The sequence below is a fragment of the Helianthus annuus genome, chromosome 5 (assembly GCF_002127325.2).
Source record: "Helianthus annuus cultivar XRQ/B chromosome 5, HanXRQr2.0-SUNRISE, whole genome shotgun sequence".
Lineage (NCBI taxonomy): Eukaryota > Viridiplantae > Streptophyta > Magnoliopsida > Asterales > Asteraceae > Helianthus > Helianthus annuus.
Window position 1 is genome coordinate 63,234,720 of NC_035437.2, and position 26,872 is coordinate 63,261,591.

The following is a 26,872-nucleotide window of genomic DNA, read 5'->3' on the forward strand; positions in this document are numbered from 1 at the left end:
CCCCAGCGGATTAAGGATTTATCCACAGGAAAGCTAAAGTATGACTATGCCTGCGAATATGTTGAACACAGGGGACATACGATTCAAAGGATGGGTTCAAGTTTGCACTGAGGACATTCCTAAGGTGGAAGATTGGAATTGACTCTCTAAGAGTCTTTGGTATGGTCTCTCCTCTTTTATTTAGATGGCCTAAGTTTTCTAAGTTATATGGCAATATCCTAACCAGGATATCCCTCAGGATACTCTCAGGATACGTTCCCTAAATGTTCCCAAGAATTTTCAAAGAAAACTATTTTCAGAATAAAATTCATGCAATAATAGTATAACAACAAAGATAGGGTCAAAAGAAAGTTACATTATTAACGTGGCAAAAGTTTGTGCTTTTGGTTTCATCTCAAACTGAGACCCATCCACCAAAAGCACAAAAAAGTTCCTAGTTATATTTACATAACAGTTGAAGGTTTCATCTCAAACCGAGACCCATCCACCTCCAACTGTTATACTGTTCAAAATGCATGCAGAAGATATAAATTATTCAGGTGCAGAAAAGGTAAAATGCAGGAAAAAGTAAATTGTTTCAGGGTTACAGACCAACGATCAAATTTAAAAAAGTGGGCTCCGGCCTAGGCATCAACATCCATCATCGCCCACTTGAATGCCCTCACACAGCGGCATCTCCACCAGCCTTCTCCGTCTTCTCAGCCTTAGCATCCTGAGCAGCATCTTCACCAGCATCCATCCCAGCATACTTCTTTTCTCCAGTGTTGTCCACCACCTCTTCTGACTTAGAGGACTCATCAGCCTCAGCAGGATATGGCACAGCCTTGCCTCCAAGCTCCTTCAGCTTTGCCATCCAGAATTCAACCGGCCAGGCCTGTCTCCTTGGCCTCATAAGCCGTCTTGATACGAGCTTGCAGCAGAGAGACAACAGCTGAGTTTTTTATCCCTTCCCGTAAGGAGACCATGGCCTGTTCATGCTCCATTTGGACGCTTGCCAACTTTACTTCAGCATCCTAGGTGACCTTCTTCAGTTTATCCACATAGTGTCAGGTCTTGGCTTCAGCGAGGGTGCCCTGGTCAGCAACAGTAGTTTCAAGCTATTTGATCCTGGCTTCTTGGAATGCTGCTGTACCACAAGCTTCAGTGTAGAGACGAAGCAGATACTGGAGACCCTGTAAGTCAAAATCCAGGTATGAGTCAATATTCGCTAACCAGTATATTCTATCAGAATATGTGCAGGTATAGTGCCAGGATATTACCTTATTGAGGAAGGATGTCATCGGTTCCAAGGAGTCAGTGAAGCTGAGTTCTTCATACAAGAACCCTTCAGAGCCTAGGGTGCTAACTTCAGAACCTTTTCTCTTCTTGGCGGTGGAAGTACGAGCCCTCAGGTTGGGCTTAGGAGCCGGGAGCGGTTTAGAGCTGGTAGTAGCAGGAGCCTCTTTCTTGACGTTAACTGGAGTGGGGTAACTATCAAGATCCTCGAGATATAGGAGGATTGGAACTTTGCTGGAGTCTGTGAACAGGGAGTGAAACTCTTTCCTAAAAATATCAAACAAAAACATGTATGCAGGATATCGTGCAGGATCCTTACCAGACATGTTTGCACTGGAAAGTGGACTTGGAGATGATGGAAACGGATTGAAACTTCTTTCGGCCTTTGGGAGTAGTCTGATGGCGTCAATTCTCTTCTGTGATTCGGCCAGAGGAGGTGCAAGCTTCCTGAAATCAGCTGTATACAAGACAATAAAAAAGTTGATTAGTTCAAGATATGAAACAGGACACAAGACAGGATCATACTAAAACCCTAAGTCCTACCCTTTTTCAACCATTTCACCGGACAATCCGTTCCACCAGGGATTGAATCTCTTTTTACAAAGAAAAACTTTGATTTCCACTCCTCTTCGTTCCTTGTGGCTCGGAGTATCAGTGGATCGCCCGAAGTGGAATAAACAAAAATCGACAAGAACCATGGGTTTTGGTTCGGGTATACCCAACGGGTAAACTTTTTAAAATTAATGGGTTACTCGAAACCCGCGGGTAGACCTGATACCCGATGGGTATTTACCCGCTAGAAACCCGGTGGGTTTTGGGACAAGTTTATCTAATCGGGTTTAGGGTTGGGATCACCTAAACCCGTCCCAAACCCGACCCATTGCCATCCATAGAGCATACTAAGCCGACCGGTTCGTGCAATGAATAAGAAATCAATACATAGCATAGTATATGCATATATCATATTACACAATATGCTAATCAAACAAGACGAACGTGCAATATCCCCAAATTGGGTGCCGGATCCTTCTACACAAGTTCTCGTTCCCGAAAATATCCAACAAGACTTGCGTGATGAAATTCACTTTCGGTTGAGATACGATTTAATTGAACTAATAGGTTCTTTAGGTTTGGAACTTCCTAATTCGGACGAGGAGTAGAGTTTCTTTATGTATGTTTTTATTTTTATTGTAGTCTAAAATATTTCTAGAAATATTGTATTTAATTTAAATGAAATTTATAATTTTAGTGTTTTATTGTTAATTTATAATTTAAAAACAAAAAAAAAAGTTGTGAGTGATGGAATTCCATCACTAGTGATGGGCATTTCCACTAAAATCCATCAGTAGCGATGGAATAATGCTTGCGATGGAATAATGCTTGATGACATAGCGAAACTTGATTGTAAGTTATGAGTGATGAATGTGACAACTCGAGTTTCCAAGATTCCACCATTGCATTAGTTGCACGTTAATTGTTTAGTTGTTTGTTACACGACTTGTTTGCCTTGTAATTGTACACGTGTTTGATATGTGTTGAGACGTTTTGTGATTGTTGCATCTATATGTTTGGTTGATATAACATGTAACCTGCTTGAAAAAACTTAAACTATTTAAACCTGAATTAGTTCAACGAAACAGGGCGTTTCGCCATAAACCACTCCGACGAAACAGGGAGTGTTTCGCCATCATGATCTCGACGAAACAAGGTGTTTCGCCGGCCCAATGTTTCGCCGAAGCCCATTAGGGGCCCAGTATGATTACGCGTATATTTATTGGGTATTACTGTTTCATTCGTCACACTTTTAGCAAATAAGAAACCCTAGAGCTCTCCCTCCCTATTGACGGCGACTGTGTATCCTCGAAGCCACCTAAAATCGATCGAGTCATTGTTCCGTTCAACCGGTTAGTGTGTAATATCTCGAATTGATCAAACTATTAAGTTGTTGTGTAGATGGTTGTTATTATGTTTGAATTCCATTGATTGTTGATGATGTTTATTTATGAACCTGTTAACAATTAGGGTTTCTTGGTATTATTGATTTGAATAGACTTTGGATCAATGAGGAAGGATGTCTGTAATGATGAATCTGTGAAATTGTATTGTGCAATGGCCATCATATATGCTAGATTGTTTAAGTTTGACACATGATTGTTGTATGTTTGTATGTTTTCTGTATAATGATTGATGATTACAGCGTTAGATGATAACTGGTTGTTCGAGATTAGTGTAAAACGGCTGTTCAGAATGATTAGGGTTTCTGTGTGTAACTGATAACACGACGTAAATGATGCCTTCCGACGAAACGCTGGTGACGACGAAACGGGTGTGTTTCGCCGGAGGGTAACCACGACGAAACGGGGGAGTTTCGCCGAAAGCGTGCACGACGAAACAGGGGTGTTTCGTCGAAGGGTGATCACGACGAAACAAGGGCTTTCGTCGAAGTAGAAAACTGCACAGTAACTAAGTTTAATTCTGTTAAGGAGTTAACTGAGTTAGTTATGTGTCGTTAAATTTAACTCATGTGAATATGCGATTAACTGCTAAATGCTATGAGGCGTCTATTACTTGAGCTATACTTTGTGATCATGATTTATACTTGAACTATGTGGATATAAACTGATTGTGAATACGTGCATACCATAGGCTTTGACTGATTAATTGGAATCAAGTAATTAATCAACCGAGTAAACCGAGGTAAGTTCACACTTTCTACAAGGCATGGGATTCCCAAGGGTTGGGAATGGGTTAATAAACTAAAACGGGATCTACATATCCTCCTTGGGTAGGATATGTACGGCCATCCTCCTTGGACAGGATGCCACTATAACTCCTGCGTATTCTCCTTGGGTAGAACTACGTACGTTCGTCCTCCTTGGGTAGGACAACAACCTTAACTTACTAGACAAAACTCTATCATGAAGTCCCTCCTCTTTATATCGACTTAATCGTCGAGGCCGATGGCGAGCGAGTCATTAGTTAATAGCGCTATTAGGTTTAACAAACCTCACACCGTGTCGTTCGAACGGGCGTGTACTAATGGACTATGGCAAACTGTCAGTGATGATAGACACTGATGTAGGGCACAACTTATATTTCGTTAGTAGTCGATATGGTATGGTCTAGTGGTTCACAGGGGAAGCCCCCCACTGATTATGGTTACGGTTTGGGAAACAAAAGAACTGGTTAACTCGTGGTTTACGAAACTTATGATTTCAAAACAAACTGGTAAAACTGAACAACCAACTGTGAACTCGCTCAACTTTGTTGTTAACTCGTTGTTACATGTCTTGCAGGTCAATAGGTACTTTTGGAGCTTGCACGAGGAGGCGTGGACGTTGTGGGATTATGGACTGTTATGTTCCATACTTAAACATTTGAACTTTAAACTGTGTGTTGGTTATTTAAACATTACTATGCTTCCGCTGATTTTTTAGACATGTTTGGTTTGTTTTGGATCACCAATTATATTGCGTTTGGTTTTGAATATTTAATTGTATTGTTCAATATGATTGGTGGCTTAATCCTGGTCAGTCACGCCTCCAAGTGGTGATACTCCGCATGTGGATTTTGGAGGTGTGACAGACCGAACCTACCCCTTAAAATAATAACTCAACCAACATCACCGCATCAACAACCCAAAACGTATTACCTAATTCTAGAGAGAAACTGTGTTTACAAACCCAGCAAAAAGAAATATATAACAGCCAAGCACCACTCGCCATGCTAAAAAAACAAAAACAAAAAAATCATACAAAGTAGCATATAACTTGAAACATGCATTTGTCTTATATCAAGAGGTCAAACATGAACGACCAGCAAGAAACAGGCTGAACGTAAATTTTATAATATCAATCAGCAGTAACACAAAAATAAAACCCCCAGCTTCATTATTGTTATCATTATCACCAAAACGCGGAGATGATTAAAGAAAGAAAAAAGAAATTACGGTATGGTGCGCTGCTGGAGAGGCAATGCTCCTAGGGCTTGGCGTTCCGCTTTCTCCCTCTCTACCTGTAAACGCAAACGCAAAAACCTTGTCTTAGATATAACCACACGTATTTATCTATAATACATCTTTCAGTGTTCGGATAAAATACAAATACCTATCTCGTTTCATTATATGACTATCATAGTAACTCTAGTAGTAACTTTTCAAAGTTCTTTCACGCATAAAATTTGATGAGAATCATATGGTTAATAGTTATTAATCAAAAACATTAATGGGAACATGACAAAAGACAATGTTAAAAACTTAAAATTCAAATTTTCTATATGCAAGTGTATTTATTGAAAAGAGAAAAGTTCTGGGAAGAAAACGACACTTTTTCGGTGGCAGATCTAAGAGAAAAGTTAGCGTGTGTACAGGAAAGTCACAATGGAGAAGGATTGGAATTATTGGAATAAGTGGGTTCCGGCCAAGGTCGTTTCATTCGGGTGGCGAGCGTGTATGGAAAGAATCCCGGCTAAAACTGAACTAGGCAAACGAGGAGCTTTGGTGGCGGATGTAAACTGCTCAAGGTGCGGATTAGAGCCAGAATCAACAAACCATATTCTCCCGTCATGTATATGGGCTAGGGCGGTATGGTGGCAAATTCGAGTGTGGCTGAAATTCCCCAACCCGGATCAAACTGATGCACCGGCCCAGATTCTTAAATGGATTGACACGTTGGCTGGATCGAAAGATTGGAAAAATGTCGTTATAGCAATTGCTTTCACAACTCTGTGGCAGATTTGGAAAGCTAGAAACGACATGGAATTCGAGCAAAAGTTTATTCCAATTCACAAAACGGTTGAAGACATCAATATGTATTATTTCTTATGGATTAAAAATAAGGGATAGATGGTGTGACTAATATAAGGGATGTAATCTTGTAATTGTCATGTTTCTTTGGGTTTTACAGCTTCTTGCTGGCCACGCTATTTAAGTACATGCTAATCGCCCTTCTTCACTGCTCTCCTAGGACTTGGTATATACATGCATACCCACTGAATTTCCTTAAGTATTAGTATTCTTAAGCCTTCTAAGGAGGGATGGCAAAAGAAACCCACTGAAATCTATAAAGCCCTAGTCTTTTGGGGCCTTCCAAGTAAAGGACGATTAAAAAAACCAGAAACGGATATTTTTTAGACCATAAACACTAAATACATGTGGATATACCCACAAACACGAGTAATAAGTATCATTTACTACATCGTTTTAAAATCAGGTATAGAACAAACATGTCCCATAGCCTGCCCTTTTCCATCCCTAATTCTAAGTAATATAGCCTGAGAATATTTAGGCTACACAACTAAGTCCCCCAATCTAGTGTTGTATAGTTTTTCACTATGGTGCACAAGAATTAACAAAGACTAATGTCACTTAGAAAATGATCTTAAATTCTTAAGAATTTCGGAAATTTGAACCTAATTGATTTTCACAAGCCATCTTGATGAGTGTCAGTAACAACAGGATGTCACTTTAAAAGACAGTGTACGTTATTGCGCCTCTAGAAGTTATGGCACATGTAAGCCCTAGATTGTTCCAATACGATCATCCTTCCACCTACAAAATGACATTTTCCTTGCCAATTCTAATTCTAGGCTTTCTTATTCCCTTGAAGTCTATGGCCTCCTCCGTCGTTGGTGTGCTTTCTTTTGTTCCTTTGCACCAACTCAGATGAGTCCATCACTCTTTCCTCTACATCAACTTTTGATATGTCAAAACAAAATGTTAACAGTCGAAGCCTTTTAAATGAGCCAAGTCATATCATTAACTTTTGTAAGCACACTGATAGGAAAACCCATAAGCCTCCTATAAAAATTGCCAAGTGTTACCCAATAGTTTTATGTATTCGATCTTTGTCCTCCAATCACTATCTTACACTTCAAGGCCCTTTATGTTTAATTTTGGGTTCGGGACTTCGGGCATTTACTTTTGGGTTTATTTATAAACAAAAAGTGGATTAATGTGGGCTTTACCTTACTTTTGGTCTGAAATAAGAAAAATCGCTAAAAGCAGTGCTATGACATCTATACGGGTTTCAAAATAGCGGACCAAAGACTGCCATAAAAGAGCGCTATTTGGACCGCTATGGGTTTGTATGTCCGCTAAGCGCTATAGCGTTTCTATAGCACCACTATAGCACGCTATTGACTGCATAGTTAACCACATGTGTTATCCATGTCATGTTTCATCTTGATTTGGCATTTCATGACAACGAGTTAAAATTAAACAAAACTGTTCTAAAACACTGCCAATCATAACCATCCCAATATAAAAAAAAAATGGAAAAGAAGAAAGTAGGCGTTGAAAAAACACCCAAAACTATCCAAATTACTTTGTTGGTTATCAAGCTAGAGAAAAAAATGCAAATCTAACTATTGTAATAAAGAGGAAAACTTGAAAAGAACATAATCAGGCACAAAAGAAAAAAATGATAATCTACCAAAGTCGAATCATTCTCATTCTATAAAGATCTCACTCTTCAAATTCAAAATGAGAAAGAAATCAATCAAAAAATCTAAAGAATACTTTTCATGCCATTGACAAAACTACATACAGATACTTCTAAGAAGATGCATCATGCAATTGGCCGATAGGTTCCCTCATGGTATTTGAAGATAGAACACAACTCTAGGGGATTCATATTATGCATCAGTATTTGTAGGTTTATAAAAAGAACATACACCAATGGACTCTTAAACCCTTTTCTTTTTTATCTTTCATATAATATTTGGTGTCCGAAACGTAGGTACAACATTATCTTGGTTTTAAAAATGACGCCTCACGCATACGCAAGGCACTTGAAGCGATCCAAGAAAGCACCTCAATGTAGCTAAAGCACAACTTTACCAAAGGGTGAGGGTAAATATGAATACCTTAAATATCAAACTATTTAACTAGGGTTTTTGATCAATAGGTTTTACTCAACATCAAACCACTAAATACAAAAAGAATTGTGTGGTTATAGTTTAATAGTGACATCATAAAAATATATATGTATATATGTTCGAGAAAATAAAACATTGGCATCTATTCCACCACCTATAACACCATCACCATGGTTATAGGAATTATATAGGGTAAAAGTTGAAATAAAAAAATAAAAAAAAAAAAACTTTTAATGCATTTGACCGTTGATCAACAATAGAATTTTGAAAAGCGTGCGGGCAAGAGCGTTTTTTAAACAACGCTTTTCAAACTTTTTGACCAAAAACGCCCCAGGGGGCGGTGGGTATGGCGTGGTGGGGCGTTGTTTTATAAAAAAACGCCCAAATAACTGACGACTACAGGTGATCTAATATAATAACAACACCTAACTAGATAAGCTAATAAGTTGTTAACTTGCACTCGTGTTGCCTATGCATGTAAAGCATATATTATATATTTCAAATGTTCAGTAGATATTGTCGTATAGAGACACTACATTTTTGTTTTTTCAAAAAGGAGGTTGCTTATATAGAATCCACCCTTAATATAAATATTCCGAACCTTAATTGCTTACTTCTTTGAAACTTCACTGTTACAAAATGACTTCTTTGCACAACAACCTTCTATACTAAAATGTAACTCAACTAACAGTAAATATTTAGAGTTTAAGTTTAAATCTGAATACTTTGCGTCCTTGTTCTTACCTATAATTATTATGAGATTCGTAAAACACATCCCGTTCGATTGGTATATATTACATAAGCATTTTCTTTCCATGCTTTAAGAGATTTCAAATCTCCAACCAAAAATAAATATCAATGTAAAAGATATTCAAAACATTATTTGTACTTCAACAAATTGCCTAACAGTCTCATTTATTTGTATATAATTGCTTTACTTCTCATATGACCGCATTTGTTTCTCCTCACTACTAATTATCTATCATGCACTACATACAACTGCATTATGCGGTTCTAAACATATTATTGGATGCGAACAAATGTGTCTATATATATAACAGTATGTGTATACATAATATTAGGAAGTAATAGCATTGGAGCATAGTTATTAAAAGCCATCACCTCTTGCGCCTAGGCCCATTTTCCAAGCTAGGCGAGGCAATTGCGCTTTAAGTCAAAGCAATTGCGCTTTAATTTTCCAGGTGATGATTCAAACGCAAATTTCGGCGAGATTCCTAGCTTCCGGAGAGTTTCCGGCCAAATTCTGTAAATTCCAGCAATATTCCAGCCAGAATTCTACTTTTATTGTAGGGAAACTACTTTTCTACACTAATAAATAGATGATATTAAATGTTCTATAATAGCTTTTGTTTATTTTATTTGAAGAATAGTATTACTTTTCTAATACATAAAAGAGTAAAATGCCCGGATGCTCCCTGTGGTTTGGTAAAATAACACCTATAGTCCTCAACTTTTGGAAATTACATGTATGCTCCCTGTGGTTTGTTTATTTGTTACTCGGATAGTCCCTAAAGTGAATTGAGGTTAGTTTTTCCTGTTAAGTGTCTGTAAAATGACTAAGATACCCTTAATGAAAAAAAAAACTAATTAACTATCTAATAAATATATTATATAAACCCACCCACCCTTTCTTTCTTGCCAGATCTTCTCCAGCCGACAACCACCATCCACCGCCCATCTCCATCCCTTTCTTCTCCAGTTCCCCCACCGGCGAAACCCACCCCACCTTTCTTTCTTGCGCAGATCTTCTCCAGCCGACAACCACCATCCACCGCCCATCTCCATCCCTTTCTTCTCCAGTTCCCCCACCGGCAACCACCTTCCTCGCTGGCCATCGAGCCGGTTAATAGGCCACTAAACCCATCAAGAAGCATTAAAACTTTGGCTCTTTATGCTCAAATCGTGTTCAATGACTTCATCTGGAAATCTGTTTATCACCAACACGGGCGCAGATTTCAGATCTGAATATAGCCTGTATAAACGTCCTGTATGCATAGATCTGAAAGTGTTCATCATCACAATTATACTGTTTCTGGATGTTTTAGCACCCTATCTTCAATTTTATTTCGTTTCTCTTTTGAATGTTAATTGATCGAAGCTGGTGTCATCCATATATTTTTTACAATTGTATACTGAAACGAAACATTGTGTTTCAATACCAACTAAGTAAATCTGAATATAAATCCCCTAGTTAATGGGCATTTATTATTATGCAAAGAGTGGCAAAATATATGTATATTTTGGTTCCTAAATTATGATAGATTGTCAAAGGTGCTTAACTTCAGTTGAAGTACTAAAACAGAGTTATATATATGTAAGGGATATGAGTTTCACAAGAATAATGCGGGAAAAACGAGGGGGCAAGCGATGCCAGTTAATAATCGGTGATGAGATTGGGGTGGAGGGGATGAAAAAAATCAACATGGAGATGGTGGTTAGAAGCGGTGGCTCGCGGTGGTGAGTGGAGTTCTTAGTATGACGGGTGATTAGAGTGACAGTGGTGGGTGGAGGTTAAAATGCTGGGATCATTAGTCGAAATGGTGGAGAGTGATTGTGGCAGTAATGGTGAAGGAGGGTGAGTCACCCTGGGTGACGGTGGTGGGTGATGGTGATGGTGACGGTGATGGGTGGAGGTTGAAGATGAATTGTGGTGGTGAGGTTTCACAAATAAAATAATATAAAAAGAGTGGGCTCTAATCAGTTTTTGTTTTATTTTTATTTTTTTTTTTTGTTTTTTATTATCAAGGGTAAATTTGTCATTTCATATCTATTTAACTGAGGAAACTAACCGTCATCCACTCCAGGGACTATCCGAGTAACAAACTGTCAAACCACAGGGAGCATCGGTGTAATTTTCAAAAGTTGGGGACTATAGGTGTTATTTTGCAAAACCACAGGGACTATCCGTGTAATTTACTCTACATAAAATATGTTTAATTTTTTTTCATTGTGCGCTCTTTTTTTCTCAGGCCTTCGCTTTTTTGCGCCTTGCGCCTAGGCCCCAGGCGAGGCCTATGCGCCTTGAGTGCGCCTATGCGCCTTGAGTGCGCCTATGCGCCTTGAGTGCGCCTAGCGTCTTTAACAACTATGCATTGGAGTCAAGATTATACATGCAACTTCCATGAAAGAAACCCAAAAAGTTGCTAACTGTTGGAATGTTCCTGTTAATGAGCGTTGCTTTATTCAATGAACGTAGGCAACGCCACATGTTATTTTTATTTTGTTGCAATAAAAACAATGATGTGTACAACGAATGCTTATAAATGTCAATTCTAATTTTAATATTGTTCAAAAAGCAACTTGAAAGTTTAAAGCCAACGTTTCATGGTTTCCGCATGCATGCTAGTTAGCAAAGTAGCAAACGAACCATCATTCCACTCTATTCTAAAATCTTGATGAATAATCCTTTAATGTGCTTGATGATAATTGATCTACTATGAAAAGATAAGATATTGACATATAGCAAATTATTCTACTAGCACCAAATAGTCATTGTGTGCACGAAAGTCGAAATACTTACACAGGCTATTCATCATCATCATACTCGGTAAATCCCACCAATAGCAAAGCTAAGGTAGGGTTTGAGGAGGGTAAGATGTAGATAGCCTTACCTCTAGCCCATAGGAATAGAGAGGCCGTTTCCAGTGAGACCCTCGGCTCCATAGTAGTTTTGCATCAAGCCTTGGACATAAGGCACGTAACACTCAGCAATCGGGACAAAGGCCGATTAGTGCATGTACACTTTTGTATTTCGGCTATCAACGCCACCACATGATGCATGATTAACCGCCCACCGCTTTTAACGTTATTTTCACTAAATTAGTAAAATAATGTTAAAATTAGTGCAATTTCACTTTTGCCCGCCCGAGGCCCACACATATATACATTATACAGGCCATTAAGAGAAGCTAAAAAACAAGAATCCACAAGCGGCAACAGCAATAAGCAATTAGCATCATACATTATCATCCAAATTTAACAAATAGTTAGGTAGACACGTACCAGGGCTAGCATATCACTCAAATAACTCCTAAATGGAGTCTGTTGAGCCTGTAACAATAACAAAATTCATCACAATTTTCAAAGTGCCTTTTCTTCTTAAAAAATGATTATGATAGAAACTATCAAAATTAATCAACCATACACAATCATCATATAATCACAAGCAAACGAAATTCAATACACCATAACAAAAATCAACAACTTATGAACATTAACAAACCTGTAGATCTTTAGGAAGGTATTCATGCTTCATAGATAGATCCATGGCGCGTAAAAGCCGTTGGTTTCTCGCATCAACAATCTCACGAGGCAACCTACCCAATGCTTCCTTAATATCCAACGACTCCATCGGATCGTACAAATCGTCATATCGCAAACCTAATCGTCATCAATAAATCAGCAGTAACTAACTAAAACCTTCAGAAATCAACAATTATTACAAACCTAATATACAATTCCACTACAAATCTAGAAACAATAATTTTTTTATCGAACAAATCGTCATATCACAAAACTACTTGTCATCATTAGCATCAGTAACAAACTGAAGCCTCCACAAATCTACAAAAATTACGAATCTATTATACAATTTCACCACAAATCCAAAAACAGTGAAATTCTGATCGAACAAATCATCAAATCGCAAACCTAGCTGTCATCATTACTCATTAGCATCAGTAACTAACTAAAACCACCACACATATATAAATAAATTGCAAATCTATCATACGATTTCACTACAAATCCTAATACAATGACATTCTGATCGAATAAATCATCACATCACAAACCTAATTATCATCATTAGCATCAGTAACGAACAAAAACCTCCGCACATATATAAATAAATTACAAATCTATAATAAGATTTCACTACAAATCCAAAAACAATGAAACTCGAATCGACCAAAATCGTCGTATCGCAAACCTAATCGTCATCATCACCATCAATAACAAACTAAAACCTCCACAAATCTACAAAATTACGAATCTATTATACGATTTCACTACAAATCCAGAAACAATAAAATTCTAGCAAAACAAATCGTCATACCTAATTGTCATCACTGGCATCAGTAACAAGCTAAAACCTCCACAAATCTATCATACAATTCCAACACAAATCCAGAAACAATCGATTCTGATCGAATTCGTAAACCTAATTGTCATCATTAGCATCAGTAACAAGCTAAGACCTCCACAAATCTATCATACAATTCCAACACAAATCCAGAAACAATGGATTCTGATCGAATTCGTAAACCTAATTGTCATCATTAGCATCGATATCTAGCTAAAACCTCCACAAATATACCAAAAATACGAATCTATTATACGATTTCACAACAAGTCGAGAAACAAGGAGATTCTGACCGTATTTTCGAAGGCGATTTTCTATTGTTTTCTTGTGCAGAGCGGCGAACCAGTTTTTCTTCGGATCTAAGATCACTTTAACCAGTTTCGACGACGCCATTGAATTGATTGCGAACTCAATTTCCGATTTGCCTCTGGCCTTAGATGTTTCTAGACTGCTAGATTATGGTTGAACGTTTGTAGGTTTCGAAAAGGAGCTGTTGCATTTCCTCATGGCCCATTTGATTATTGCAAAGGCCCAAATATTCTAGCCTTAGCCCTAGCCCCTGGCCCAACCCACTAGAAATAAAATAAAATAAATTTCTGTTGTAAAACAATGGTCTATTAGATACTAATATATAATTATACAAACATGAGAACAAAACTATAAAATCATGTAGAGAATAGAACATGGAGAATTCTTATTCATTAATCAATGTTCACTATATACAAATGCCTCTATATATTTAGGCATATACATTAATACAAAGAAAATAAAGAGATATGAGTTATGTATGTGGAGAGTCACCATATAAATGACTCATTCATAACACTCTCCCTTGACTATCCACATACTTTTAATACGCTTGGTGATACTGCCTCGTTAAAAACCTTGCTAGGAAAACCCAGTGGGACAAAACCTCAGCTAAGGGAAAAAGAGTGCAGCACGTATTTTCTTATTCTGATACTTCTGGATCAGGTATGTTGCCTCGTTAAAAACCTTACTAAGAAAACCCAATGGGACAAAACTTAGTTAAGGGAAAAAGAGTGCAACTTAAAAAAATCTCCCCCTCATTATAATATGTATCCTTTAAGTAACATGTGTCCATCTTCCTCGAATGTTACTCAAAACTTTTGTAGAATAATTTGTTGTTTGATGCCTTGAAGTGCAATACTTTATATTGAGTAATGTTGTAAAATCTTCTTGTGAGACTTCTAGTGCTTCCTCTTGCAAACAAATACCATAAGATCCACTACTATGTTGTGTTACATTCTTTACATCTACAAGACTAACGAAACTAGATTTCATAGGTTAGTAAAATATAAACACATATCATTCTTACCTTTAGGGTATCGACATATCTGCTTTACCATTCAAATGTCTCCTCATTGTACATGTGCTATATCATGTTGATAAATTCAAATAAGAAAAACATATTATGCATAGATAGAAAGAAATATTAATGCACAATTGCACTTTAGCTATGGTATTTTTGGAATGAGAATCCCTACTTTGGTAGGAGATGATAATAGTCATTTCTTATAAAAAATGACTTAACAACCTTTAACATACTTTAAGGTTCAACTATGTCCATACTAAAATATCCAAACATCATCTTCTAGATGTACTTGAGGGATTAGTAAAATATGATTACATATATACTCGAACTGCAGTTCGAGTAATAATTAGACCGTGCCAAGGTCATTCAAAAATTCTCCCTCTAAAAGCTCGACAATTTATCTCAATGATGCCTAGAATCATTACTGTAAATTGCGATTATAGTGAACTTTTAAAAGTAGAATGTTCATAGAACATGGCTAATTTAATTAAACTTATATCCCTCTTTATGTGAATATCTCGAGTTGTACAACACTCGACCCAACTATTTTAGTCCATACGTATTTTGTCAACTTCATATAATATGTTCTTGCGGTTTTTACATCATTAATGCTTCTAGCATTATCAATCCATGAGGGAATTCTTTCTATCTTATCCAAATATGCATGTGCTTTCACTCTTAGAAGTTTTGCTATATAAACTTGCCCTTTTAACACATAGATATATCTATATCATATGCAAAAATATCAAGAACACTTGCTTTTATCTCCAAAATTCATATTGTGCCATGTTTGTACACAGTGTACATTGAGATGCCATAATAACCAGGTACACATTTTCTATGTATGTTTATTGGAGTATTGGTGCACTATAATTACATCCATAAGGTGTTTCAATTAACCTCTTAAGCACTCAAATGGTTTAGGATACTCATGTGGAGTTCCAATTATATTCAATTCAATAACATATACAACATGTATATGTATTCAGATCTGAATTTATATAATAATCATAATATTCTCGAGAACTTATTTTATACGACTTAGTATCAAGTGATACATAACTTTCATAAGACGCGTGTCGATTCTCTTTTATATATTACCAGACTAATAAGATATTGGAAAGTCAATGCATCCACCACTGAAGAATACGTTTTCTCATAATCAATCATAGGTATTTGTGAAAATTCTTGTGCCACCAATTTTGACTTATATCACTTAATTTGATTTTCACATGATTCGCGTAAAGACACTTTTGTATCCAGCATATTTTACAACTTCAGTTGTATGGACTGTTGGTCCAGGAACTTTCCATTTCATTAGAGAACTAAACTCTGCCTTATTTGCGTCTTTCTATTTTGGCCAATCATTTCTTAATATTCATTCATAGGCAGATCTTAAATCTTGATCCTCATCATTTAATCATTTTAAGCGATACAATATATACAAAAGTATAACGACGTCGATTTTTATTTCGATTCCATACATATCTTAGACATGATACAACTTAGCGAGATCTCTTTATTTTCAGGTACCTGAGGTTCTTCTTGAACCATCATGTCTATTGTCCCTTCAGGGGATCTTATTACTATAACCTCGACTTGACCATCTTAATTACTTGCTCCAATTTTCGAGGAATTTTATTGTTGGAATCAACTAGTCTACCACGCTATAGGCGTGCAATAGACTCATTACAAAAATATGTGGTTGTCCTCTTAGGACACAAAGATAACTGGAGCATAAGCAGTTGATTATGTGACTTACTTGGTCACTCTATTTAGGTCAGTGAACTTGTCTGGTAATTTGTACTTTAATATTGGTAAATGAATTATACTTTAAACTTCTAGTTCATAGTTTAAAGTCTGAGGATCAAGATGACATGATAATTCATTTTTACTTTTCACTTTCCAACTGCTTGTTATCTCTCCCTAATGTTAGGAACATTCATTCACTAAAGTGAAAACCAATGAGCCATAAACGAATTTCTCACTAATGGCGTTAAGTATTTAATCATAGACGATTATTTATACTCAACATATTCTCAAACTTTTTAGAAGTCCCATCTTTGTGTGGTGTGGTGGATGAGTTTCAATATATGTCGCACAAGCAAAATCTTTGATGAGACATCTTTGGTTCCTGACCAAAAACCAACTGTATGGGGAGAACTATCACTTATTGGCTTGATGTGAGCTAATGGTACTATATATAAAATTACATGTACCTAAATGAACTTTTTCTCCTCTCATGATCATTGGCTTTGTAACTAATAGTAGACGTTTAGTGATTATCTCAACAATAACACTTATTTCAATGATTGTTAATAATTTGTGAATCAAATTCATTATTATCAAATAAATATACTAATCTGGATTAATATGCTTGCTGTCACATTAGCTAAGCCACAATCACACAAGCTTCAGGTTGTGGATTTGATAACCATTTAGACGATGCATCGATTTTAAAATACTAAATGGTATCATGTTTGTATATTTATTTCCGTTATCATTTCCAGAATATTTGGGGATTCACACCCTACTTTTGTTGATCAGTACTTAACTTCACTTGAGAGCAAACATGGCATGTAAATATCAAGATAATCTTCTGGTTCTTCGATACTTTTCACATCATCATTAATGACTCGGTGTGGTCTAACTGGTCATGCCAACTAACTAAATACTTATGATCCATAAACCTTTGGATTATGATCGCATATGTATTACTTGCACGTATGTAATACAAAATGTAAGATACAAGAGAATGTATTATAACTTCAAAGTTTAAACCATCATGTTATATGGTCATTCCTTAGTTTGCCACTTTTGGTGGTCGATCTCATTATGACTATTGTTACAATTCTAATAGTCGATCTCATCATAACTATCATTTCAATTATTGTAGTCGATCTCATTATAATTTCTAGTGGTTGATCTCATTATCAACATGACCATCATTGTATTTTTCTCAGTGATCACAATGATCAATATATATTCATTTCATGGATCAAAGTAAAACCAAACAATATTCACGGTTTCCATTATTTACTCGGACATATAAATCTAAATTGATTTAGAACCTTTTGTTTCTTTTTAATGATATTGCTACCTTAGGATCATATTTGAGGTTTGACAAACAAAGTTTGTTTTATCCGATTTTCCCTTATAAATAAACTTCTCTTTGTTGTCCGAGTCATATAATAATACCGGTCTAACATCTCACGGCCATTTAAAACTTGATAATGAGATACATGGAGTATGACACTTTGGGTGTCAAATCTACGCATATTTCTCCTCTTTCATGAGAGTGACAATAAACCATGATCTGGTTTAATCGTTCCATTCAATATTATCGATGCAAAGAAATGATAGCATATAGAATACAAGATATAGATAGCAACAAATCATTCAATACATGATCTCATAGCATGTCATCATATAAAAACAACTTATAATAGGCCTTTATGAAATAAGAAACCTTTTCATCACTAATAAGAAAACGTATATAATTTATGTAATAACATATCATGGTATAACCAATCACAAAGATATGATATAACCAATCACAAAGATATCTCATGTATATTCGTTACTTACTTTGAAACTTAAACATAGATCTCTTTCAAGTTCTCAGATTATTTATTATTTGAAAATTTGAATATTTATGAACTACATAGCGTACTCAAATTTTTCTTCTCAAATATTGATATTAAAAAAAAAACTAATGACATCAAATAAACAATCTATATATTGCACATATGAATCATATAGCAATGGTCATTATTTTATACAAGCAATAATAATAGTTAATCAAAAATTAAATTATTAAACATTATGACATAGCCTAATGAATGCATGAGAAAAACCGACATCGCTAGAAAGGGTTTCTCTAATAACAAATAATGATATCTAGCAATAGGAATCAATTACATGAATTTCTTATATGCAAAATTTGTTATAAATGCTAGTATAACCCTAGTATAAATACCAAACGTTATTTTTATAATCATGCTATAACAATAATAATACATTGCATTATAGATTGTATACTTTATTTAAAACTAAATCACGTGATGTTTCCAATGAGCACTACACACATAACTCATTTATATCTAATTGTGTAAAAGTCCTTTGGCATGCTATATATTAACAATGACTAATGAAAACAATTAATTACGATCCACATTATAACTCATTTATATCTAATTGTGTAAAAATCCTTTGGCATGCTATATATTAACAATGACTAATGAAAACAATTAATTACGATCCATATTAATATTTTATCTTTTTTTTTTACGGCCAACAAGCAAATAATTTCAGTTAAAGGAATAAAAAGGACTTCACTTGGGGTTTAACAGAAAAAGTGTATATATTATGTCCTTGATTGAGTAGCAAAACTTTATGAGATAAGATATTCTTTTCGATCAATTAAAAAGCATAAAACTTTTTTTTAAAATAAATTATCATGGTATAATTAATTATAGTGTAACAAAAAAAAATATCTCACGTATACATATCTGTCATGTTAATTTGAAACTATGATTTTAACATATCATCATTTGTTTACTAGTAAATAAGCCCACCTTTTTTTTACTTTCTACAATAATAAGTTATGTAGTTCCATATAATTGTAAAAGTATCACAAGGGTCTCAATGCTATAAATATAATATCTTACCATGCAAATATTTCAAATATTCATATATAACATCTATTTGATCCAACTTTATGAATAAGATACCAACTCATCAATATAATCAAAATCACCATAACAAGAAACAAATTTAATTAAATCCAATTACTTGGTGTATGCTCTTGTGTTTCTATGCAACCATCTAAATTCATTTTTTTTTACCATTGTGTTCATATATTCCTATCTAAGCACTAAAAATAAATTAAGAAGTAGCCTACATATTGTTTATTAAAATAATGAGTAATACGGTATCTAATATGAATGGGTAAATTTTTTTAACTATATCTTTTATGTATGCACTGAAATCAATATTATGGATATATGTCCTCAATTCATTTTTTGTCTTATCAATAAATTAAAATATACTAAATAACAGAATATCAATATTTTTTGCACTTAGAAATATATTATATCAAAAACTGAAACTTAAATAGTCCTCTAAAATTGTAAATACAACGGTATAACGTCTCCATTATTTAAATAATCTTTTGAGATTGATATAAATTGAATCAAAACAGAGATTTAACTAAATAGTTAAATAATCTTTGAATTCGATGTCCCATACAACAAACTCCCATTTCCAAATTAAAATTCAATCCAAATCAATATAATATTATAATTCGTCAATGCATATCAACAGGATGTGTATATGTATTATGAGCAATAAGTTTTCATGTTGTTACCTTATTTGCCATTTGAGATAGGTTCGTGATTGCGGAATGGAGCGCCCCGTCAAACGAGTGATGAGTGGGATGTTGGTGATAGCTGTTGTCAAGTGAGACTCGCAGTTGGTGGCTCCAGTAGGCAATATTAACTTGAACAAAACAATAGAGAATCGCTACCGCTATGGTTTTTTTTTCAACAAAAACACCATCGTGCTGATAACGTGTTGTAAAACAATGGTCTATTAGCTACTAATATATAATTATATAAACATGAGAACAAAACTATAAAATCATGTAGAGAATAGAACATGGAGAATTCTTATTCATTAATCAATCTTCACCATATACAAATGCCTCTATATATTTAGGCATATACATTAATACAAAGAAAATAAAGAGATATGTGTTATGTATGTGGAGTCACCATATAAATGACTCATTCATAACAATATCATCTCATTTTGACAAATAATAAATAGTTTTATTAAATGATCCATATCTTCTTAACCTAATAAAAGTCATACCTAAGGGACACATGTCTCCCATCTAGGGCCTCTAAACCTCATTTTCCCGCCATTTTTCAATCCCTTGATTTCCCTTGAGTGAAACCCGACGCGGGATCCATTTTGTCCTTTCGGGTCGACTTTATTAAATACCTTATGACCCGACATATACATCACTTTTCATCTCACATCTAGGGTTTCCCCAACTTCTCTCTCGCATCTCAATGGATCTTCATCTCCACGCTTCAAATCAAGGTTGATCATCAGTTTCGATAAACATAATAATTTCGAATCTTGGTTTTCGATTGTAATCAACTAAGATGGTAATCATACGCTCAGGGTGTGTTTGATAATTTCCGCTCTTCCGTCCAATCCATCTGCCTCATTGATTCGATTCAGTATTCTTCACTCAAAAGGTTTTTTAGGGTTACTAATGTTATATATTTCGATTCAGCCTTCTTCAGGGTTTTTTTTTTTTTTTTTTTTTTTTGTTACGAATCCTCTTAACCTCTTCATATAATTCTCTTTTTTTGCCATACAGTCATTTTTGTTCTTGGATTTGTGTTTTGAATCTGTTTTTTGATGTTTTGGATTTGGTTTTTTTGTTAGATCTATTGTTGGTCGTCATCGTCGGAAGTGTAACTGATAGCTTGAATCTCTTATGCACTTTTTTAGCTTTCATGATACAAGTCCACTCTGATTGAATCATAACTTGGTCTTAAAAGTTGGAGTTCATATCAAGGCTTCAAATCAAGGTCAGATCACAAATACTTTAAACTAAACATGATGATTTTATCAATATTTAACATTCAATCTTCGTTTTGATTGTTCATTCATTTGATTTTCATTCGTTATAACCTAGGGTTTGTTGATCTTCGATTTGTTTTCTTTTCTGACAAATAAATGTCGTCTGCACAAAGGTATAATTTCGATATTGATATATTATTCAGGTTTTGATGTTCTTCTAATAGATTTTGTTTGTATATTGTGGAGATAATCGGTCGATTCTACCTTATTTAAAGATTTGTATGTTTATAATTTTTTTCCAGATCTGATTTTTGCAATCTCCTTATTGCCCTTTGGTTCAAGCAAATCCATTCGAAAGGATCCAAACATCAGGTAACCAATATATGTCTAAAGTATCATCAAAGAATTGTTTTTTTTGGTTCTGTATTTTTGGGACAACTTCAGTTCTGTGACCTGGTGTTCAGACGATTTATGCTATTAATATTATTTACAGATGGTGTTGTTTATTTGTTTTCTCTTTTATTGCAGAATCATACCATACTGGATATTGCATTAAGCAGAAATAGTAATAAGTAACCTCTTATACCACGACGATTGAGGTACGTTTTTTTGTGTATCAATGTGTTTCTAGGGTTCTGACTAACGGACGTTGATGGTGGTGTTTTGATGTCTTAGTAACGATAGTGGTGGTTGTAGTGGTGGACAGTCGACGTACCGTAGAAGAAAGTTGAATATCAACAGCTATTTCATTCAATCTAGCCGCGACGGCGATGGTGTTAACATTTAGCTTTGAATTATTCATCGGAAACGACAACTAACCCAACCGTAGTATGGTAGCAGATGGACCAGCGAGGTTGCCGGATTTCATTGTAGAAGAAAGTTGCAAAGAGGGGTACAGAGGTGCGTTTCATCTGGTTTTTTCGTCTCTCTTTCATCGATATATTGGCATTTACCCTCTTAGTTTAACTGTTTTCTTCTACAGTTGATGCTTTAGGTGAATATTTTACTAACATAGTAATATCTAATTCGATCAGGTATTTGGTTTATATGGATTAGATTAAATTAGACGAATCCTTTCCAATTCGATCAGGTATTTGGTTTATAGATCTACATATAATTTAAAGTTCTTTATGATTCAAAACCCTAATCTTCAATATTGTGTTTCGATTCTGCTTTAGTGTCAAAGACGTGGCAACAACTTATTCACCGTCACTGCCTATCTCTCGCACAGGTAATCGCCTTTTCTTGCAATATATTATGTGTGTTTCTAGGATTTTTTGATATTTGAGTGCACACAGTTGTCTTTCGGTGTGTGTTTAGTTTCTTCCATTTTTCGATAGTTTGTGAACAATGTTGGTGGCCTTTTGTTTTCTGTGATTTGAGTTTGTTGTTTTGGTGATATAATCAAAAGTTTAAAATTTTCATCTCATGTTCTTCCCTTTTGTAATAGATATGAAGATTTGATTAGTGGTGATGAAATTTCTTTGGGAACAACATGCAGGCAAATGAAGGCAGAGTAAGGTGTAACTGTAAGTTTCTTTTTCTTTAACTATTTAGCTTGATCAAATTCATAAATGAGTGGTTTTTTGTGTTATTCCTTATTTCTGTCCAGCTTAATGATTTTGGTTCCATGGTTTGGGTCTACCTGGACTACAAAATTGAGGGTAGCATTTCCTACGAAGGTATGTCTTGCGGATTCCGAGTTATGTTCATAATCCTTGTTTTTAGTATGCAAAACCTGTACTGTTGATTTTGCGCTTGCGGAATGGGTAATTGGTCAAATGATTGAATTTGTTTAAATTGTCTTGGGCTGCCTTGAAAGACTTATTATCCAGCGTTTTAAAACTGCGTGAACTAGGCATTGTACAGGGTTTTTTTGTGTGCTTCTGTTGACATTAAAGATGATATTTTGCGTACTCATTTTTTTCCATTTGATGTCTTAAAAATATTAATATATATCAAGGGTTGTTCAAAGTTTGTCCAAATTCAGTTGTAGGTATCTGGTCACATTGATATAGGGAGCAACAAACTTTGCTTTGCTGATGGTGGTGAGTCCTCACGCTGTTTTTATCTTGCGGTCATATACCATAAAGTGAATACCCTATCTATTTATAGGTTTTAGAATTTAATACTCATCATTTAATCATTTTAAGCGATACAATATATACAAAAGTATAACGACGTCGATTTTTATTTCGATTCCATACATATCTTAGACATGATACAACTTAGCGAGATCTCTTTATTTTCAGGTACCTGAGGTTCTTCTTGAACCATCATGTCTATTGTCCCTTCAGGGGATCTTATTACTATAACCTCGACTTGACCATCTTAATTACTTGCTCCAATTTTCGAGGAATTTTATTGTTGGAATCAACTAGTCTACCACGCTATAGGCGTGCAATAGACTCATTACAAAAATATGTGGTTGTCCTCTTAGGACACAAAGATAACTGGAGCATAAGCAGTTGATTATGTGACTTACTTGGTCACTCTATTTAGGTCAGTGAACTTGTCTGGTAATTTGTACTTTAATATTGGTAAATGAATTATACTTTAAACTTCTAGTTCATAGTTTAAAGTCTGAGGATCAAGATGACATGATAATTCATTTTTACTTTTCACTTTCCAACTGCTTGTTATCTCTCCCTAATGTTAGGAACATTCATTCACTAAAGTGAAAACCAATGAGCCATAAACGAATTTCTCACTAACGGCGTTAAGTATTTAATCATAGACGATTATTTATACTCAACATATTCTCAAACTTTTTAGAAGTCCCATCTTTGTGTGGTGTGGTGGATGAGTTTCAATATATGTCGCACAAGCAAAATCTTTGATGAGACATCTTTGGTTCCTGACCAAAAACCAACTGTATGGGGAGAACTATCACTTATTGGCTTGATGTGAGCTAACGGTACTATATATAAAATTACATGTACCTAAATGAACTTTTTCTCCTCTCATGATCATTGGCTTTGTAACTAATAGTAGACGTTTAGTGATTATCTCAACAATAACACTTATTTCAATGATTGTTAATAATTTGTGAATCAAATTCATTATTATCAAATAAATATACTAATCTGGATTAATATGCTTGCTGTCACATTAGCTAAGCCACAATCACACAAGCTTCAGGTTGTGGATTTGATAACCATTTAGACGATGCATCGATTTTAAAATACTAAATGGTATCATGTTTGTATATTTATTTCCGTTATCATTTCCAGAATATTTGGGGATTCACACCCTACTTTTGTTGATCAGTACTTAACTTCACTTGAGAGCAAACATGACATGTAATTATCAAGATAATCTTCTGGTTCTTCGATACTTTTCACATCATCATTAATGACTCGGTGTGGTCTAACTGGCCATGCCAACTAACTAAATACTTATGATCCATAAACCTTTGGATTATGATCGCATATGTATTACTTGCACGTATGTAATACAAAATGTAAGATACAAGAGAATGTATTATAACTTCAAAGTTTAAACCATCATGTTATATGGTCATTCCTTAGTTTGCCACTTTTGGTGGTCGATCTCATTATGACTATTGTTACAATTCTAATAATCGATCTCATCATAACTATCATTTCAATTATTGTAGTCGATCTCATTATAATTTCTAGTGGTTGATCTCATTATCAACATGACCATCATTGTATTTTTCTCAGTGATCACAATGATCAATATATATTCATTTCATGGATCAAAGTAAAACCAAACAATTTTCACGGTTTCCATTATTTACTCGGACATATAAATCTAAATTGATTTAGAACCTTTTGTTTCTTTTTAATGATATTGCTACCTTAGGATCATATTTGAGGTTTGACAAACAAAGTTTGTTTTATCCGATTTTCCCTTATAAATAAACTTCTCTTTGTTGTCCGAGTCATATAATAATACCGGTCTAACATCTCACGACCATTTAAAACTTGATAATGAGATACATGGAGTATGACACTTTGGGTGTCAAATCTACGCATATTTCTCCTCTTTCATGAGAGTGACAATAAACCATGATCTGGTTTAATCGTTCCATTCAATATTATCGATGCAAAGAAATGATAGCATATAGAATACAAGATATAGATAGCAACAAATCATTCAATACATGATCTCATAGCATGTCATCATATAAAAACAACTTATAATAGGCCTTTATGAAATAAGAAACCTTTTCATCACTAATAAGAAAACGTATATAATTTATGTAATAACATATCATGGTATAACCAATCACAAAGATATGATAGAACCAATCACAAAGATATCTTATGTATATTCGTTACTTACTTTGAAACTTAAACATAGATCTCTTTCAAGTTCTCAGATTATTTATTATTTGAAAATTGGAATATTTATGAACTACATAGCGTACTCAAATTTTTCTTCTCAAATATTGATATTAAAAAAAAACTAATGACATCAAATAAACAATCTATATATTGCACATATGAATCATATAGCAATGGTCATTATTTTATACAAGCAATAATAATAGTTAATCAAAAATTAAATTATTAAACATTATGACATAGCCTAATGAATGCATGAGAAAAACCGACATCGCTAGAAAGGGTTTCTCTAATAACAAATAATGATATCTAGAAATAGGAATCAATTACATGAATTTCTTATATGCAAAATTTGTTATAAATGCTAGTATAACCCTAGTATAAATACCAAACGTTATTTTTATAATCATGCTATAACAATAATAATACATTGCATTATAGATTGTATACTTTATTTAAAACTAAATCACGTGATGTTTCCAATGAGCACTACACACATAACTCATTTATATCTAATTGTGTAAAAGTCCTTTGGCATGCTATATATTAACAATGACTAATGAAAACAATTAATTACGATCCACATTATAACTCATTTATATCTAATTGTGTAAAAATCCTTTGGCATGCTATATATTAACAATGACTAATGAAAACAATTAATTACGATCCATATTAATATTTTATCTTTTTTTTTACGGCCAACAAGCAAATAATTTCAGTTAAAGGAATAAAAAGGACTTCACTTGGGGTTTAACAGAAAAAGTGTATATATTATGTCCTTGATTGAGTAGTAAAACTTTATGAGATAAGATATTCTTTTCGATCAATTAAAAAGCATAAAACTTTTTTTTTAAATAAATTATCATGGTATAATTAATTATAGTGTAACAAAAAAAAATATCTCACGTATACATATCTGTCATGTTAATTTGAAACTATGATTTTAACATATCATCATTTGTTTACTAGTAAATAAGCCCACCTTTTTTTTACTTTCTACAATAATAAGTTATGTAGTTCCATATAATCGTAAAAGTATCACAAGGGTCTCAATGCTATAAATATAATATCTTACCATGCAAATATTTCAAATATTCATATATAACATCTATTTGATCCAACTTTATGAATAAGATACCAACTCATCAATATAATCAAAATCACCATAACAAGAAACAAATTTAATTAAATCCAATTACTTGGTGTATGCTCTTGTGTTTCTATGCAACCATCTAAATTCATTTTTTTTTACCATTGTGTTCATATATTCCTATCTAAGCACTAAAAATAAATTAAGAAGTAGCCTACATATTGTTTATTAAAATAATGAGTAATACGGTATCTAATATGAATGGGTAAATTTTTTTT

At 34.4% G+C, this 26,872-nt stretch overlaps 2 protein-coding genes and 3 long non-coding RNA genes across 6 annotated transcripts; 3 read left to right on the plus strand and 2 right to left on the minus strand.

Annotated features, from left to right (window-relative positions):
- Positions 1–344: 344 nt before the first annotated feature.
- Positions 345–1,973, minus strand: LOC110943196. The gene is made up of 4 exons (XM_022184949.2): positions 1,877–1,973; positions 1,595–1,732; positions 1,260–1,516; positions 345–1,172 (listed from the first exon to the last, which is right to left on the minus strand). The coding sequence occupies exons 1-4, from the start codon at positions 1,971–1,973 to the stop codon at positions 1,098–1,100; spliced, it is 567 nt and encodes a 188-aa protein (XP_022040641.1). The 3' UTR covers positions 345–1,097.
- A 3,038-nt stretch (positions 1,974–5,011) lies between these two features.
- On the minus strand, positions 5,012–13,729 carry LOC110940644 (cytochrome b-c1 complex subunit 7-2, mitochondrial). Of its 2 annotated transcripts, XM_022182196.2 has the most exons (4): positions 13,549–13,729; positions 12,395–12,552; positions 12,175–12,222; positions 5,012–5,289 (listed from the first exon to the last, which is right to left on the minus strand). In XM_022182196.2, the coding sequence occupies exons 1-4, from the start codon at positions 13,646–13,648 to the stop codon at positions 5,221–5,223; spliced, it is 375 nt and encodes a 124-aa protein (XP_022037888.1). In that variant the 5' UTR covers positions 13,649–13,729; the 3' UTR covers positions 5,012–5,220. The 2 variants fall into 2 exon arrangements, with proteins under 2 accessions (XP_022037888.1, XP_022037889.1); XM_022182197.2 differs by lacking the exon at positions 12,175–12,222 and having other exon boundaries at positions 5,013–5,289; positions 13,549–13,728.
- Positions 13,730–21,128: 7,399 nt separating this feature from the next.
- Positions 21,129–21,570, plus strand: LOC110938869. The gene is made up of 3 exons (XR_002591769.2): positions 21,129–21,196; positions 21,304–21,361; positions 21,491–21,570. It is a non-coding gene; the product is annotated as an uncharacterized LOC110938869 (long non-coding RNA).
- Positions 21,571–21,799: 229 nt separating this feature from the next.
- On the plus strand, positions 21,800–22,449 carry LOC110938868. Its single transcript, XR_002591768.2, has 3 exons — positions 21,800–22,088; positions 22,223–22,278; positions 22,367–22,449. It is a non-coding gene; the product is annotated as an uncharacterized LOC110938868 (long non-coding RNA).
- Positions 22,450–22,532: 83 nt separating this feature from the next.
- LOC110938867 lies at positions 22,533–23,316 on the plus strand. Its single transcript, XR_002591767.2, has 3 exons — positions 22,533–22,717; positions 22,801–22,870; positions 23,179–23,316. It is a non-coding gene; the product is annotated as an uncharacterized LOC110938867 (long non-coding RNA).
- Positions 23,317–26,872: the final 3,556 nt, after the last annotated feature.

What these genes read in the sequence shown, in the direction of transcription:
- LOC110943196 (XM_022184949.2), bottom strand. Translation starts at nt 1,973, where the DNA reads ATGGTTCTTGTCGATTTTTGTTTATTCCACTTCGGGCGATCCACTGAT. An exon ending in GGAAATCAAAGTTTTTCTTT is followed by an intron (nt 1,733 to 1,876) that starts GTAAAAAGAGAT and finishes TCTTGTATACAG; the next exon opens with CTGATTTCAGGAAGCTTGCA. An exon ending in TGACATCCTTCCTCAATAAG is followed by an intron (nt 1,173 to 1,259) that starts GTAATATCCTGG and finishes TTTGACTTACAG; the next exon opens with GGTCTCCAGTATCTGCTTCG.
- LOC110940644 (XM_022182196.2), bottom strand. Translation starts at nt 13,648, where the DNA reads ATGGCGTCGTCGAAACTGGTTAAAGTGATCTTAGATCCGAAGAAAAAC. An exon ending in AAATCGCCTTCGAAAATACG is followed by an intron (nt 12,553 to 13,548) that starts GTCAGAATCTCC and finishes GATGACGATTAG; the next exon opens with GTTTGCGATATGACGATTTG. An exon ending in ACCTTCCTAAAGATCTACAG is followed by an intron (nt 12,223 to 12,394) that starts GTTTGTTAATGT and finishes TTATTGTTACAG; the next exon opens with GCTCAACAGACTCCATTTAG.